Source organism: Pseudonaja textilis, chromosome 5 (genome assembly GCF_049901715.1).
Source record: "Pseudonaja textilis isolate UNSWEBS1 chromosome 5, rPseTex1.2, whole genome shotgun sequence".
NCBI classification, from domain to species: domain Eukaryota; kingdom Metazoa; phylum Chordata; class Lepidosauria; order Squamata; family Elapidae; genus Pseudonaja; species Pseudonaja textilis.
In genome coordinates, this window is record NC_141994.1 from 8,114,054 (window position 1) to 8,131,674 (window position 17,621).

General features: G+C 36.3%; 1 protein-coding gene across 2 annotated transcripts in view; it reads right to left on the reverse strand.

Moving 5' to 3' along the window:
• Positions 1-1,312: 1,312 nt before the first annotated feature.
• The window catches only part of WASL (WASP like actin nucleation promoting factor), a 29,577-nt gene continuing 13,268 nt past the window's right edge, over positions 1,313-17,621 (reverse strand). For both annotated transcript variants that reach the window (XM_026714104.2, XM_087934099.1), the window contains exons 4-11: positions 17,252-17,348; positions 14,202-14,225; positions 11,249-11,417; positions 10,538-10,580; positions 9,946-10,099; positions 6,974-7,488; positions 5,101-5,209; positions 1,313-4,044 (exon numbers count right to left, since the gene is read on the reverse strand). In XM_026714104.2, coding sequence (XP_026569889.1) covers positions 3,983-4,044; positions 5,101-5,209; positions 6,974-7,488; positions 9,946-10,099; positions 10,538-10,580; positions 11,249-11,417; positions 14,202-14,225; positions 17,252-17,348 — 1,173 coding nt within the window. In that variant the 3' untranslated portion in view covers positions 1,313-3,982. The remainder of the gene's footprint in view (positions 4,045-5,100; positions 5,210-6,973; positions 7,489-9,945; positions 10,100-10,537; positions 10,581-11,248; positions 11,418-14,201; positions 14,226-17,251; positions 17,349-17,621) is intronic.

Consider the following 17,621-nt stretch of genomic DNA (forward strand, 5'->3'; position numbering starts at 1 on the left):
TCACACACATCACACACGTCACCCCATTTCCCCTTTCAGAGGCCCCGGCCCTTAATCTCCGTTTCCTCCCCCACGAACGCCTCTTTCATCGTCCCACGGCCGTGACTTTACCTTCCTTCCACGGCTGGCTGCCAGGGAAGGCAAGCCAGGGCTGAGCCATTATTGTTGCTGGGCTCCCCACCAGCCCAGGTCGCTCTTGTCATGAATGCCTGCAGCCACCGCATGTTTTTTTTCGGTGCGGCTGCACCAAAAAAAAGATGCGGTGTTTGGAGGCTTTTTGCAGTGAAAATTATCAGATTATCCGGTATTACAGGAAGAGACGAAACCTGCAGAGGCTTTTTTCAAGCCTCTGGGAGGCTGAAAAGGCCTCAAACCAGGCCTCAGTAATTTTCGGCTGGTTTGAGGCCTTTTTCGGCCTTCCAGAGGCTTGAAAAAAAGCCTCTGCAGGCCAAATAGGCCCAATTTCATCACTTCTAGTATTAACAGGAAGTGACAAAACGGGCCTATTCAACCTGCAGAGGCTTTTTTTCAAGCCTCTGGAATGCCAGAAAAGGCCTCAAACCAGCCGAAAATCAGCTGTGAGGCACTTGCATGCGCAGTGAGGGAAGTTTGCCTGCGGCTCGCGTGCTGACACAAATGGCTCTGCGTGCCACCTGTGGCATGCGTGCCATAGGTTTGCCATCACGGTAATTATAGATTGCAGTGGCCTATTTGGAAAAAAATATTCAGTTATTTTTCAAACTTTACTGTTTGGAATGATGTGCTGCCCCCCCCGCCCCCCCATTGATGGCTTCCATTCTACAATCAGAAAAGAGATGAAGGGAGACTGAGACCCCATGTCTCACTCTAATCACCCCCAGTTTGGGAATCACTGGTTTTAAGGCCAATGGACTTCTTCAACTGGTCACTTTGTGTGCGTTGGTTTTCAGCCTCCAGAATTTTAAATAAGCTATGACTAACTTCACTGAAGATTCTAAGAACTGTAGTCCAGTAATCTGGCATTTACATTGTCATGACTATTATTCAGAGAATTAGTATTATAATTATTCCTCTGGCATGCTATAAACAAAATGAATAGTTTTAAAATATTTGTTGGATACTTGTTTACTCTGAAACAAAATAATCAGGATCCTTCCTACAGAATTTCGTTTTTTAATGTGTGCCAGTGTGTAGTCCATTATAATGCGATAGACATGTAAGTTATCTGCTGAACCTATTTTTAAGGAAATATCTGGAACAATTTTTGAGCAACATAACCAATTTCAATCCATCCTTTAAGTGAAGTCATAAAAGTCACACCATACTATTAAACTGAGACAAATTAATTTTATTATGGTTCATGATGATTTGCCACCAGTGCAACATCCTATTCACTGTACATTTCCAAAGAAGAGGAAAAAGAAGAGCCAAAAAGGAAATTCACATACCAAGAAGTTCAAAATTTGATGACATGGAAAACTGAATGATTGAGAAGTTTTCAGAGTACAAGTCGCTAGATGCTATTGTCTAAGCGCAATGTTCAGAGACAGTCTTCAGGCTCATTCACTACTTGGCAAGGCTACGCGGACTGTCAATTTAACCAATGCGAAAGGCTGCCCTGGTTGCAAGAATTAGCAGTAGTGATTCAATGACAAGAGAACATTGCCTCCTGCCCACACTGAGAGCAAGAAAGTAGAAACATGCAGCTGTGACCTTAAATTTAATTGTAACTGCGGTCATGCTTTAAATTAAAACCATACAATATGCTATTGAAAGCAAAACAGTTGAATGTTTGTGCAATAACGTAGATATACTTTCTGGGGTGGGGGAAGTACTGGGTAAGTGATTAATGGATTACACAAGTATCCTCAAAATAGTATCTCTTTTCAAACTCTTCCAACTTTAGAAGCATGTGCTTAATTTACAAGTAATATTGCTGAAGACCAATTGAGCAATATCAACTCTTTAAATGCCCTCTATGAAACTAGAGTGGAAAGCCTACAGGATGTACTGTAGGCCACTAACATTTTCTGTCATGTGCATAACTTTTAACCCATCTCTATAGCATCATTACATATTCACAATCCTCAAGCCCACTAGCAGCAATGCTAACTGAAAAGTTGTTCTAGCACAAAACAGCGCCAGAGATACAACTGAAATGAAGACACTTTGAAAATGTTCCTTTCCAAGTTGTTTGCAAATTAAAGTTATTCCCTTTGGAATAGTTTAACTTCTGCCTACCACATCGTTCATCAACTTACTCTTTAAATCCCATTCTTGTTACAGGATTAAAAACCCAAATACTAGACATACATTATAATTGCATTAAACATCCAGGCCAAATCATGCAGGTCCAGCCTGCCAAGATCAGGCCAACACTGGATTTCAATAAAGATAATTCCATCCAATATGTCATGGATAGAAGAAAAATGGAGAAGGAAGCAAGCAGGGATTAATTGTCCTCCAAGTATGTCTCACTTGAAACCTTCTGCATTGATTAAGTGTATTCTTATTTCGAGTAGAGTATTAGCATTGATAAAGCTTATCTTAAATGCAATACTGCATGAAAAATAAGTATAGTCCAAATATTAAGTCTCCTAGTAAAGATGAAAAATTAAAATTAAAAACTCAAATTTTCCCATCATATATTGGAATGCAATTCCAAATGCAGGACCACCCAACTTTTAAGACCATATCCCTTATTTCTAGTGAAATACTGCAATGTGCAAATTTGGTATATATAAAAAACAGTGGCTTATAAACCTTGTAGTAGTGAATCTCTTCCCCTCAAAGCAAAACATAAATAGTTCAATTAGCTCTCTTTACTCTTGCCTTGAAGTCTAGAAATTTAGAGCCAAAAGGAAAGAAGGCAACAGTGACCCACATGCCTGAATAGCCATAGAAGTGAGAAATACTGTATTGGATGGACGAGGGCCCACCCACTGATCTGGAGAACGCAAATAGAGGCCCAGTTCAGAAAAATGGAAACATCAGCAAGATGCTAATCAGCCTTCTTGCAACAGTATTTATCATTTAGTGTTGTCACAATCAATGAAGTATGGGTTTAAGGCGCCATCTCTAAGTTATTTTAGTTATAGGATTCAATGTCTGTGTTGACATATCCCATAATCCATGAAAACTGCAGAGTTACACTACTTAAGTTCATTTATTAGCATACCAATGCCCTACATTTTAAAAAAAAGTAATTTACAACCATTATTCAAAGCAAACATCAACTACAGCCCTTCAGTAAAAAACCTTATATAAAAATAAATAACGACTGCAGCAGTTGCCAAAACTCCTCTTTGTCATGAACAACAGTTGGGAAAAGTCACAAAGGTGGTTTCTATCAGATTTATTGACCAAACAGACTATTCTTAAATTCAGTATTCAGGTATCAAAGCTCTGATATAGGCAACAATGCTCAGATCAGGGAAAATTTTCATGATCACTTAATTTTTCTAGTGATTGCTTTACAGCTTGAAGACTAAATCTGAATGGTAGTGTTATGAATTGAAATGCTCATCATTTTATCAGCTTCATCCATGAAGCATAGTTTCCCAGATGAAGAAGCTAAAACTGGGAGCTGCATTGCTTAAAATATGTAGTGCTATATTAGGTTTTAATAAGAAAATCTAGATACAGAAAAAGTAGGGTATGAAAATAGTGTTTTCCTTCTTGCAATTATAACTAAATACATTTAAGGTGTGTTTGTCAATCTCACAGATTACATTAAAACTCCCTTATTGATGGAATGGAAAGTATTCACATGTACACTAGGCATCCGATGTAAACTTTTACATATTAAGAAGGGAGTGGCCTTGTATAGATGACAAACCTTTACAGATTAAATGAGGTATTGCACAGATTAATAAAAAAGCAAAAGGCAACAAAAATATACAATAAATTGGTAAAACATTTACATGATAATTTTACAGAATCCATAGACAGAAAGTAGTTTAGTATTTCACCGTAAAAATATATATAAGATATAATATATTGATCAGTCATCCCACTCATCATCATCTTCAAAGTCTTCTTCATCATCTTCATCCTCATCTTCATCTGTTGACAGAAAAATAGTTATTTGGAAAGAAAACTTAAAAAGCCTTAGTAACTAAGGCAAATATTGGTAACATTATTATGGTGAGTAACCAGCATTTGTACCATTAAATGTAAACTTCTATGCAAATTAGGATCTACGTGTTAGATGAAACAATCACACACTAAAGGCACAAACATGACTTCTGATTCATAAGCAAAGGCCTTAATGAAGCGGTTATTTGAGGTTCAGGATTGCCCTAGTCTTTTAGTGACTCTCTGTCAACTTGTTGGAAGAAGAAAAAGTGAACGATTGAATTTAAGTTTAATTGATCAAAGTGTGCGATTCTGGTTTTAGAACTATCTTCCGTTTTGATTGTGAAAAAGGGAAGCATAGGTAAAAACACATGGCCATGAGTAAAAAAAATTACGTTTGGTATTAAAAAGGGTCACCCAGTTAATCTGACTGCTAAAGTGATAAATTATTATGCAAAAAGGACATAATCTTAATTAAACTGTAATATCTGGCTAAGTACTTGTGCATTGACAAAACATATCCCAAAGCTGGAGACTGAACTCACTAGATTTATGAGTATCTCTTAATAATTTGTCAATCTAATCAATGATTTCTGGCCAATAGGTTACTCAAGAAAAGGAAACCTATTTCCTGAATCATCATTTCTCTTTTCATTTCCTCTTATGCAATGTTTTATTCTTATTTCAAAAACAGAATGTCCCGATTCCTTCCTTCCTTCCTTCCTTCCAAAGAGATAACAGAACAAAACTAATCAAAGTGGTTAAACATTTGATTGTTTAGCTTGGAGACCTATTATTGTTGGGATCTCCATAAGCCAGAACTTTCCCTCTTAAATCATCTCTTTAAACATTCAGCTTTGTGGATGTTAATGACCCAAAATTAAAAGATTATCCTTTTCATGAAACTTTCCAAAAAGAATAAAACAAATTAAAATTTGCTTCAGAAGATGCTGAACATCTAGTACTGCTGCAGAGATAAAAGCTAAAAAGTTCTTTCCTACTGGATGGTGCTGGAGTAAATCAAATGTCGATCACCTGACCTACCTGAAGAATGAATGGCTTTGCTCCTTTTCTGCATAACTTCCATTAATGCACCCACAATACCTGACGTAGGCGCAGGTGTAGCTGGTACAGTCTCTTGGCCATCAGATACCTTAGGCAATATTAAATATATAAGGATGAATGCAGCAGCACTTAGTAAACATTTCATATTTTTCAGAAGCTTGAAGTATTTATTTTTATATACTCCTTCCTTTATTAGTTTTATAAATAACTCAAGAGGAGCAGCATACCGAATGTGCCTTCTTCCTCTTATCGTCCCTAAAGACTTCTGTGAGGTAGTTGGGGGGGGAGAGGGAGGGAGGGGGGACAGACAGACTGGACCGAAGTCTGTCATGCCTTTGTTGGAGATTGAGCAGCTGACAGGGAATGGGAGTGTGGCTCTGGTGGTTGTGGAAGAAACAGGGGAAGGGTACAGTCCGGCTGGGCATTCAGAGAAAGACCCAGGGCCAACCCCTCTTCATCCTAGGGCACGCAGGGAAGAACGGAGAAGGGAGCAACGTGGCTTATGGGAGAGAAAAAGGGCCTGATCCCTTTCATTAGTTGCAGCTGGGAGAACAGCATATAAGAAGGGTGTTTGCACACAGCACCTTGCTGGAAGCAAAGTGTGCATTATCTTTGTCGAGGCTTATCTGGGTTTTGGCCTCCTCCCAACTGCGTGTGCTTCCATTATCTTTTGAAAGACTGCCATTTATTATCCTGGCCTGTCATGTTAATTACTTCAGCGTGGTTTGTGTTGTTGTTGTTTATTTCTAATTTAACTGTACTTTGGGTTTGGACTGCATTTCTTCCCTTTGTAGACTGTTTTTGGAAGAGTTTGATCTCTAACTGAGGATAACTGGACATTGGGGGTCAAGTTGGAGGTATTAAAGGGAATTTATCTACTTTTGTGCCTTTTTTATTTTTGTGCCATGTCCCGGGTCATCACAAAGTCACTCATCTAGATTTTATGCCTAAAATGGGACAGGTGGTAAAATATGAGACGTACTATAAAACCAGGCTAATAAAAGCATTAGATATTTAAAATCAACTACGTTTTAGACTTCCAAGGTAATAGTTTTTGATATTTAGGGTGCAGATTTTTGTACATAAAGATAAAACAAACATTAAACGTCAGCAGCCCTGAAAAAAGCTCCAAAATGAACTTTCTTTGAAGAAATTAAGCCCTCTTAAAAAAAACAACTAGAGAAAAGATAAATTGAACAGGAGGAGATGAACAATGTACCTCAAAACTTAAGAGTTAAATTGTCTTTTTTTTGTTTCCTGGTTCATCTCATCTAGAGCACAGAAAGGACAACTCTACTTCGTTGGCAAATTCATTTCGTTATTATTCATATTTGCAGAAGGTACAGTATATAAGATGATTTTGCTTGGTTTGTGGAAATCTTCCCTGCTGTCTCCTACCATTTTCTTTCATTATTGGTTTAATTTAGAGGCTCCTGATTTTTGTCCAATAATTTGGAAGTAATAACCAATCAGCAAATTTCAAAAACTTGTAAACCCTCTTGCCATCTGCCTGCGCTGTCCCTGACCCCTCACACATCACACCTTCCCCCACCCAGCAGCAGCCATTTGTCTATCGGCCTAGGACTTGCCACTTCCTACTGACTTCCCCAGGTCTTGTGGGAAGACGGCGGGAAAGTTTTTTTTGCCCAACAACTGTGGGATTTGGTTAGCGACAGCCGCCAGGACTGCAAAATTGCTGGTGCTAAGTGACGCAGTTCTGCTTTGCAACCACATTGCTTAGTTATATAAGGAAATTCTAGTCCCAATTGCTATTGTAAGTTGAGGGTTGCCTATGGATGAAAATGGCTTTAAAATAATCTGTAAATTTGAAGCCAGAAAGAATGATACTCACCGACTTCAGCTGTATACCCTGTCGTATTTGGTCAAGTAGTGCATCTCTTCCGGTACACGAGACTGGACGACTGTTCTGTTCTACTTTTTTTAACTGGGCACCTTCTCTTATTTGATCTAAAAGAGCTGCTTTGTTTGCTGAAGGAGCTGGAAGCTGATGGTCAACCTCTAATGGAAGACCAGAGGGAGGCGGAGGACCAGGAGGCGGTGGGGGAGGGGGTGGGGGCGGGGGTCCATAAAAACCACCTGATTGTGGAGGAGGGGGAGGGGGAGGGGCAGAGGGTGCAGATGAATGAAGTGGGGGTGGTGGAGGATATATCCTATTTGGTGGAGGAGGTGGCACTGTAGTACCAGGTCTCGAAGGAGGTGGGGGAGGGGGCGCTGTTACTGGAGCTCTCGAAGGAGGTGGGGGAGGGGCTCCTCTTCCCCTAGCAGGAGGAGGAGGAGGGCCTGAGCTATGTGGCGGTGGTGGTGGAGGAGGTGGACCGCCTCTAGACGGTGGAGGTGGTGGTGGAGCTGAAAGTAAAAACAGTTGAAAGACACAGAAGAGTATTTATTCACTATGAGACAGCTCTCTGAAGCCAAGATTGACAGTATTCAAAATACACCAATTACCTTAAAAAGCATTCATTCATACTTCACATACTCCCTGAAGATGCTCTTAAATTGTGTTTAGCTTTCTGCCACTCACATTTATTGGTGCAATCCATTAAAAAGAGCAGATGATAATACTATTTTCACCAATCATAACAACACAAACTTTTATTTTACTATCCAGTAAATATAATTAATGGGCAAAATTTTTATTTAAATGTTACATTCTGCTGCTAAATGGTTTTATCTATGGAGAGGTTTGATATTCTTATCTTGTTTTGAAAAAAATACTATCTAGTATTACCCATTTGTCATTCTGAAAAAATGTAAAGCATAATAAAATTTAAAATGAAAGGCAAAATGCGTATCACTCAATCGCCAGCCACATAACATGATCAGTTGAAGCACTGGACTTATGTTCGGTTATAGCTCAAAGACAGATCCAGTAAATGACCATAAGTTGGAAGCTAAAGGTATATAGATCAATTGGGGTAAGATGTGCAGAAAACTCCAAGTGGTTAAAGCAAGGAAGTGCACAGGCAAGATGCAAAACATAATGTGAAGCTTCATTATCATCTTCTTTGGTATTTATCATTTCAGGAGAGTCAGACTAATGAAAACCCTAAGCAAATTTGCACATGTTTGATACCCAATTTTCTATGCCCAATTCCCACCATTACTGGGTCCAAAGCACATAATAAAACAGTTTGGTCACAAAGCCATATTGGTAAATGCATTTCATTCAGCTACGACTAGTATTGATTGTCATTTGTAAGTAGAGGGGCTTGCTATTAGAATACAAATAAACACGTAAGAAAAATCAGTTACATGAGGTAGTTTAATCAAGGCCTCAAGATACAAGCATTCAAGCAGTGATCATTTCTTATTATACAACACTTACACATAGTCTGCAAATATTGAATTTGAGAAGTATTGAGATAAGTCAGTTAGTATCCTTAGAAAGATTAATTAGAGTGTCACTGTGCCTAGCATAGTTATATATACAAATCATAGCTGAAACTTAAATGCTAATACCACGTTTACCCAAAAGGAAGACAGCTATGAAAGAAGAATGGACAGGAGGCAACCCTATGAATCCAGATAAAAGATTGTGTACTATGCTTGCTCGCCTTTCCAAATGGGGATTGCCAATTACAGCTGAAAATATCATGGAGTTTTCCTGCCACCGACACATCTGTTTGTATGGGTATATATGCACATATATATGTTTTGACAAATGGTACCAGAAGCCACACTTTTTAAAAAAAGGCAAAACTGGGTGGGTGGATGTAACTGGGGAGGGACTTCAAATCAAGCCAATTAATCCAAGGTAATTGCCCCTGAAAAAGGTATTCTATTTATAAAACAAACTGGATTCTAAGTGGATGCATCAATCATTCTCTTTCACACAGGAATATACAAGGTCATATATAAACTACCTTTCCTTCCATCCAAAATGTGAAAAAGTAGAAACTAATGTGGCTAGAGGGTAAGAGGGACTGGACTAACATGAACAAAGGGGAAAATAACTAAATAGGAAACGCAAACCTTCCCTTCCATCCAGTTAAGACATTCACCCTTCATAATGGTGATGAATGCAGCCACCACCTATTTTGACAAGGTGTTCTATACTCAGAAAATGTAAGATAATTCTTTCTCTCTCTAGCACATGTATACACTATTAATTCATAGTTAAATTATTTTGGAGGGTAGGAATTGTCTTCCTATTAAGTAAAAAGGTATATGAAAACTACAAAGACTAGAATTCATACATACCACTGCAGCGTGGTGGGCCTAGATTATAAATGTAGCATATATTAACTTTCGCTGAAGTCTACCACGTGCCCTTATAGCCTACATTCAACCAAATGAGACTGATATTACACTGCACCACCCTCACTCTAGCATGATAAAGTCTTCATGAAGTCAGTGCTTATACAATGTTAGGTTTTGTAATAATATTGTAAGTATTACTTGTTGTCCTCCAATAAAATTATATTCAACCATTTGAGATATTTGATGATGATGGTAATTGAATGAAGATATATAGATATTTTTACATTACTTGGTATATTTTAAAATTTGAATTCTAATTTTTGGCTTTGTTGTTCCACCGGGGAAATATCACAATATTTGTTGAAATGAATTGCAGCAGTATCTTATAGGCTACACAGTTTGCGGCTTAAGTAATAGAAAACATTCTCTTGTAGAATAATGTGATATATTTGTGTGACTTAGTACTGAAATTGTATTTTAGCAAATGTGCAACTATATTTTTAAACCAAGAGAACGTTTTTAAAATTACCCTATTTAAATATTCTAAATCTTCTGTAGAGATTAAAAACCATAATCAATAGTCTGCATGAATAAAAGACTCACCTTGTCTACGCAACTCATTTTTAATTGCTTCTACTCCTCCTGTTTTTTCAATAAAATCATATATAGCCTTAGAAGTTTCTTTGTCTTTCAGCTGAGCCTCTGAAATTCCACACATATCAAATAGTTTTTTCAGTTCTGGATCCAAATTGTTAACCTATAGGAAATATTGTCAGAGATAATTGCAAATTCATTATTGTGACTAAATGTGACATAATTTGTATAAAAATGTTCCCACCAATTACTGAATTCTACGTAAAAGGAAGTGAACAATGCTGAAATCTCTGAGACATGTGAATTTCTGATTATTATTATTTAATTGTGAAAGAAAGAAATTTGGGTTAAATTGTTAAAGCCTGCAAACAGAAATAGAGTGAAATAGAACAGAATGAATGAGCGAATAAATGAGCTGCAAGTGACCTTTGAGGTCTTCTAGTCTAGCCTCTTGCTCAAGCAGGAGAACCTATAATATACACGGATCACAGTTGAACTACTTGTCTATTTTTGTTCTAGAACAAGAGCACTGTCCATCTAATCAGTAGTCAGAGTTTCATATGTTAAAAGACTAACATAAATTTTCACCGTGTTTACTTACATCAAAACCTGTGTTTGGGTCCCAGCCAACATGGCCAATGTGTCTGAAAACAAGGAAAAAAAGAAAAAAAAACTTTAGGTATACGAGTTTAAGACAACTACAATACAGTAAATAACTGGCAAGCTGATAAACAGTTGTTATAATTATTTTCCTGATCCAAGGAAAAAAATGGAAAATGTTAAAAATAATAATGAAACGGACTCTACACTTAATAATTCCAGAGATTACAAAATAGCTTAGAATTTTCTTGACAGGAGTAATTAAACCATAAATTTATCAAGTACCATCACCTTGATATTTATCCTCCCTAAAATTAGCAAATGCTGAGATTCTCAACTGAGGGAAGGTAAGCACTATACATAGAATTGCTTTCAAAGAAAGATATATAATTTAATATTGTACTGGTTTTGTATTCTATTAGAGTTCACCGCCCTTTTTGTTCCACTTTCTTTCTGTGGATTCAATATTGTGTTTTCTTATACTAACACTTTTTCATTTAACTGCATAAGCCATCAAGGCTTTGATTTTTAAATGAAGCACTGAAGGGTAATTATTGTAGAACACTTAATAGAGGGAACTCTTGCTGTGCAGACAGGATTATGTAACTGGTTTTTCTATGAGATGCAAAGAAACATTTGTGTGGGGTTGTTTTTTTGTGTGTGTGTGTGGGGTTAAAATTAAAATGTTAATAAATTAAACAAGAATTCTTACTGGAAGTTGCTTGGAGTTCCAATATCTGCCTTTGTCAATTTTTTCTTTTTTGCTTTTCCTTTTTTCTTCTCTTTGGTATAGGAGATATTGTTGACTTGTGAACCATAAAATCTATTAGTAGTGATTTCTGGATTTTTGATGTCAACCGTTGCCATTGGCAGACTTGGACCTGTAAGAATACAACTAGACTGTATACTTGATTTGAATTGATTTTTCTTTCTTTTGATAATATGTTGGTTTCAGTATTCAAAAGCATTGTGGAATGTTTGAAAACAAAGAAACAATATATATAAAAGAAAGGTACATAAGAATATACAGTATTTTGAAGTTTTTGAATCACCTAGTAATTGCTCCAACAGTAGATAAAAATGTACTTCTTGAGTGCAGAAAAATGTATCAATCTCATAAGTGTTTGATTAAAATGCAGAAATTATAAACAGATTTTGAACACACATAATAACTAAACTTATTTTAGGATACACTTCTAAGTAGTTTTCCCCAGAAATTAGACACTCTATTTAGTTGACTTACATCAATGTATTACTAGGAATGAATACTAAACAAACTGTTCACTAGCAATATATCCATTAATAACCTACTTACAGAAAGTTTTAGTCTGTTAAACAAACTATCCACTTTAATTAGAATTTGGTTGTCCATAAGGAACACACAAATATAAGGAATTTCTATTTCTAACACGGCTTATATTGGTATCCAACACAGAAATCCCTGCCATCACAATATTTTTCCATCAGCAAAAGTTAGTGAAGGACGAAGAGATCTATGAGTTCATCCTTTGAACAACTTGACAATACAGCTGCTACAAATATCCACTGGATTGACATTTTCTCCATTTTCAGTTTTTTTTTTAAAAAAACCCATAAAATATCATGTTTCTGAGATCCTGGGTATTCCCCAGCTACTCTTCAAAAGGGGTTGTCTTGTATACAACAAATCAGTTTCTGAAAATGGATGATACAACTCCAGAATATAAAAACTAATTGTTAAATCCCCATTTTCACTCCAATAAATGCTTCATACACGGTATTCTTTTTGTTACCAACAGCATGGGAAGCACAAAGCTGAAAAATTTATAGGTTACAAGTAATCCTTGACTTACAATCAAATTGGGCCTGAAATTCTGGTTGCCAAGCAATGTGGTTGTTAAGTGAGTCATCAAAATAAGGACCCAATTTTAACGCAGTGAATCACTGTGATTGTTAAATGGATTGATCCTGCTTCCCCATTTGATTTTGCTTGTTAGAATCTAGCTGGGGAGGTCACAAATTGTGATCCTGTGATTGCAGCAATCTGCTGCAGCCAATGTAAATACAAGCTGGTTGCCAAATGGCTGAATTGCAATCACGTGACCACAGAGGTGGTGTCACAGTTATAACTCGAAAGTCACAAAGCACCAGGCTTTGTTGAAAGTCACAGAGCACCAGGCTAGAAATTGGGAGACCATGACTTCTAGTTCTGCCTCAGCCATAAAAGCCAACTGGGTGACACCTTGAGCCACGAGCCAGTCACCCTCTCTCAGCCCAACTCCCCTCAAAGGGTTGTTGTTGAGAAAATAGGAGGAAGGAAGAGGATTAGGTGTTTGCCACCTTGAGTTGATTATAAAAATAAAGTTGAAACAAATACATTACAATTTTTTTTTAAAAAAAGCTATTAAACAATCTGTGGTAAGTCAAGGACTATCTGTGATACACTTAATACCAATTTAGTTCTACTGTGAAGGAGTGAGATTGGGGCTGCTTGTCTGCTCTTTTCAAAAGTAGCTGCAGTCATGTAGACAATATCCCCCCCCTTCACGTATTTATGCTATATAAATTTGATTAATAAAACATACAAATAAATAAATAAACAAATAAATAAATAAATAAAATCCCCCTCAGAACTGTACTCACAGGCATTCAAGCCAGTGTTCAAACTTCCTGGCTAATTGATCAACACTGGGATTTTCAAAGTCATGCTGACCTCCAGAGGCAGCCTCACCCCACCCAGTTTTTGGAGCTTACAAAAGCAAATGCTAAGAGAGAGTAGGAAGAGGGAGGTGTATAGCACGAAAGGTGAAAGCAAGCGCCTACAGGGAAGCGTAGGCAACATCTGGAGATTGGCAGCTATTACAAGCAGGCAAGAGGATTTTCATTCAATTGCCAGGACCACAAGCTATGATGAGTCGCATATACTGGTAGGAATCTTGTCTGGAGCTTGGAGGTTCGCCAAGAGCTCAGTAGCAACTAGAAGAGGAACAATCACACTGAAACAGCACCTCATCCCAATTCATGCTAGAACTTTTGGAAAAAAACAAAAGTTGCACGCTCCATTATAGACCTTGTGAGTTTTGTTTGAACTGAGTTTTATAAGACTGACTGTGTATTACAGACATATTTATGTGGCAACAGCAGCTTGCAAGTCCTCAAAGAGCAGAGGTGATCCTCTGCTGTTGTTGGGGAAGGCTTGTGCTGCAATGAAGTATCATATACAGAAATGCTACACTGTAGTGTCCAGTTTTTGGAAAACAAAGAATCCTCCCTCCCACAATTGTTAACTATGCTATATTACTTAATTTCTTCAACTGGTTATGCTAATATTAGGCTGCTGAGAAGTGAAAAGATGTAAATGTAGAATGCAATGGATTCTTATCCAGATATTTTTTTTCCTACTTAACAACTGAAATTTTGCAATGGATTTTGAATCATAGCAATCTATCGTTAGTATGTGAAAACAGGTTAAAGAAGACTAAGATTAGAATACGCTCATACAAGTAGTATACATGTTTTATATTGCAAGAATAAAATTAATATCGTTGTCATTTATGGCTTTTCACTGTGGCATTCATATTACCAACTGAAAATATGGGCATTCTAATCATTCTCAGAAATGCACATTAAAGATGGCAGTTATGTAACAATGAGGCTCATGTTATAGTTATTAATAAAAACCTTACCATTTGGTAGATCTCTCCTTTTCTCTGTTAGGGGAGGAAACACAGAAGAGTATCATTCCATTCATGCATGAAGTTAAAAAAAAAACCTAATAAATATTTCATCCATTTTAGTAAAGGTTTTAAGTAACCTCTAATGGCTAATAATAATGTAAATTATTCCAGATCCTCTAGATAATCACTCTGCAGGATCACTATTAACTACTTAAAAGTCAGTTTTCTACTGTAAATGACAGTAAAAAAGTGAGATAAACCACACAGATACAATTTGCTGTCAAGAAGCGGCAGATTAAAAAAAAAATCTCAGCATCTTTTAGTAATTATGGACAATTTGCTGATCCATTCTTACAATTATAATACAACTGAATGTATGGAATTCTAGACAAGTAAATAAAAAGAGTAATTGATTGACAGTGTAACATTCCTATAATTTAATATTAATATTAAATTAAAATATTAATATGGTTTCTACGTTTACCTAAATTTACCTCATTTAATATATATATGAATTTTTAGATTTATAGTTCACAAATGTGTACATATCATACATTTTACCATATTATAGAGAAGCAATGTGTTATATTTTGCAGTAATATTTTCCACAATTAAAATGTTAGATCTACAAATATTACATATGTAAGAATAAATTTTTATCTATTTTATCTAAAACTTTCAAAAACCTCAAATATATTATAAAAGGTTATGCACTAACGTGTTCATGACTTATGTAAATTATACCCAAAAGGACCACAACTGTATACTTTTTTTTTAAACAGTTGAGATACTATATTGAGTTCTTAATTTGAACGAGATAAAATTTAAGATGAATTTTAAACTCTTTTTCTATTTAACTGAAAGGCAACTCAAGCCTCAGCAAAATGTATTTAAACGTTTAAATATTTTTTTTTAATGTGCAGTAATTTAGGGTGTCCCCCCCACCCATGGAATAAGCCAGATTATCTCCCACCTACATTTTGAAGCAGCTTTGATGTGGTTCATCTCATCATTTGTAAAAAAAATATATGAAATAATAAGGGAACAAAACAGGATGCTCTGTCCCTTATTATATCATTTTTCATTCTAAAATCCTTATCTGTCAGTAAACCTACAGCGTAGGAATGATAATGTTGGAAAAGGTCAGAGTGCAGAGTCCAATCCCCTAATACATGCTGGAATTCCTATCAAAACATATGAAGACTAGGAGACTCATGCAAAACTTTCTGTGGTCAAATCTCTATCCAGCAGTGTAATTCAGACTTAGGAGTCCATCTAGTGGCTAAACGATTTCCGTCCATTTAAAAGAAGAAGGAAAGAAAGCCATGATTAAGAACTCCAAAAATAACTTTGCCGAAAAAGATTTCGATTGTTTCCAATAAATTTTATCTTACATTGATTTTTTAAAACAAATTCAAAATTCTATATTGTATGGAAAGCACACAAAAATATTAACCCGAGTACTATCATAATTCCTAGAAATAGTTTCTTAGAGAATGAGAGGCTAAAGACTTTTCTATAAGGTATATAGCTGCTGGTATATATTTGTACATGGACATATACGAACACTACACAATCGCTGCCCACTGGATCATTACCCCTACCTAAACGGACAAAAGGAATTAAAAAATCAGTGGAAGCAGGAACGACTTCTGACTTTCTGGCAACTTCCCCACTGAGTTTCTCAGGAGCATCAGAAATCAATTCATCTTTTTTTCTTTCTCGTGCTGCCAGGTGGGGGAGACTGAGGGGGCGCATGGGTTGGAAAGGGGGTATCTGGGGCTTAAGAGCTTCCGTGTGATTTGAGAAAGGCACATGACCATGCACAAGAAATGCTGCGTTGACTGAGGACAGGACAGCCGCGTGGGTTGGGAAAGGGGGCACAAGAGGATCTGTGTGGATAAGATGGGATGATGAATGGTTTGACAGAAATTACACAATTCGTAATGTAGCTGAACATTAAGAGTTAGATAAATGTATCTAGGCAGCTAGGTAATTTCAAGCTCCAGCTAAGTACATTATAATGCAGAAAAAAGATGAACGTAAGCTATGAATTCATGAAGAATTAGCATACCCAGTAGTATACAGTATACATATTTTGTGTAAGTGTGCACCTATGTATGCATGAATGTATAAAATTAAACAGAAAACATGTATTTGTGGCACTAAAATACCATGTATTTAATAAGCTTTAAGTAAGTTAGGTACATAAAGCATCTGACCAGACAGCAAAATGTTAGGGTACTTCCTAACTGAAATGTTCCTCCAACAGATTTCTTTGGCCAGCAACTCTATTTTTTCATGTTTGTTTCAACTAATATGCCATATATTGTTGCTTCTGAGAATGTTTAGTCTTGTGCTAAGCCAAGGTAGGAAATCCAATTTATTTATTTATTTAAAACGTTTTTTTTTCCTTACCTATCTTGGGTTTATCCTACTTGGTTTTCTGGTATCCCCATTAATTCTCACTGGCCTAATTTTGCTGAATTTCAGTTAGCTTTTATTATTTACATTAACTCTTCTAGGAAGGAATAATATTTATCGATTAATTCTTTAACAGATTACATAGCCACTAAAGCTAGTTGTAATAAAAGTATTCTAAAACTATGAGGCACTGTGTAGAATGATCCATTTTGCACGTATCTGCATATGTTCTCTTTTATTTTAAATTCAAATTGTGAAAAGTAATTACTTGCTGATTAATACACAGAAGAGCTTTGAGGCAATAATGTTGTTACAGAACTTATGTAAAAAAACAAAAACAAAACAAAAATAATTTATGAAAAGGTGTTTTTTTTAAAAAAAAAAACACCCTAATTTTAGCACAGTGGCAATAGGGGAAGTTCAGGACGTATCAGCACTGGCCCAATCAACTCTACCTGATGCTGCTTTAGTATTGGGTAAAGACTCTATTAATTGAAAACTTATTCAAGCCGAACTGTTATAAAGCCAAGTGGGGAGGGCACAGATTAATTGGGTATGACCAGAGGCCAAAGGTTTCCTCTTATAAGCTAGAACTACAAACAAGATAAACAAGCGTTGAAAAACTATGTAAGTACCAGATTTTCTCTGCCTTCGTCCAAGCAGGTCTGTTGTAGTCTTTTGGAATTTTTTAGCTTCTTCTTCATTAGCAAAATTAAGACCCACCTGACATGTCTGAAAAACAATAATGTTTATGATCAACCTAAGACAGGGAATAAAAATATACAGCTTTTCAGCAGCTCTTACGAAACTATATAAACAAAACACCCACTGGAAAAAAAAGTAGGCTTCAGATTTTTTTCTCCGTTATTGATTTCATCTGGAATTAGGCATACTTTATCTTGTATCTTTCTGTTATAAGCTAACTAAAAATAAGATTAAACATGAATTACATTTTCAAATAAAAAAAAATCAGTCAAACAGTTCTATTTGAACATTAAAATGTTT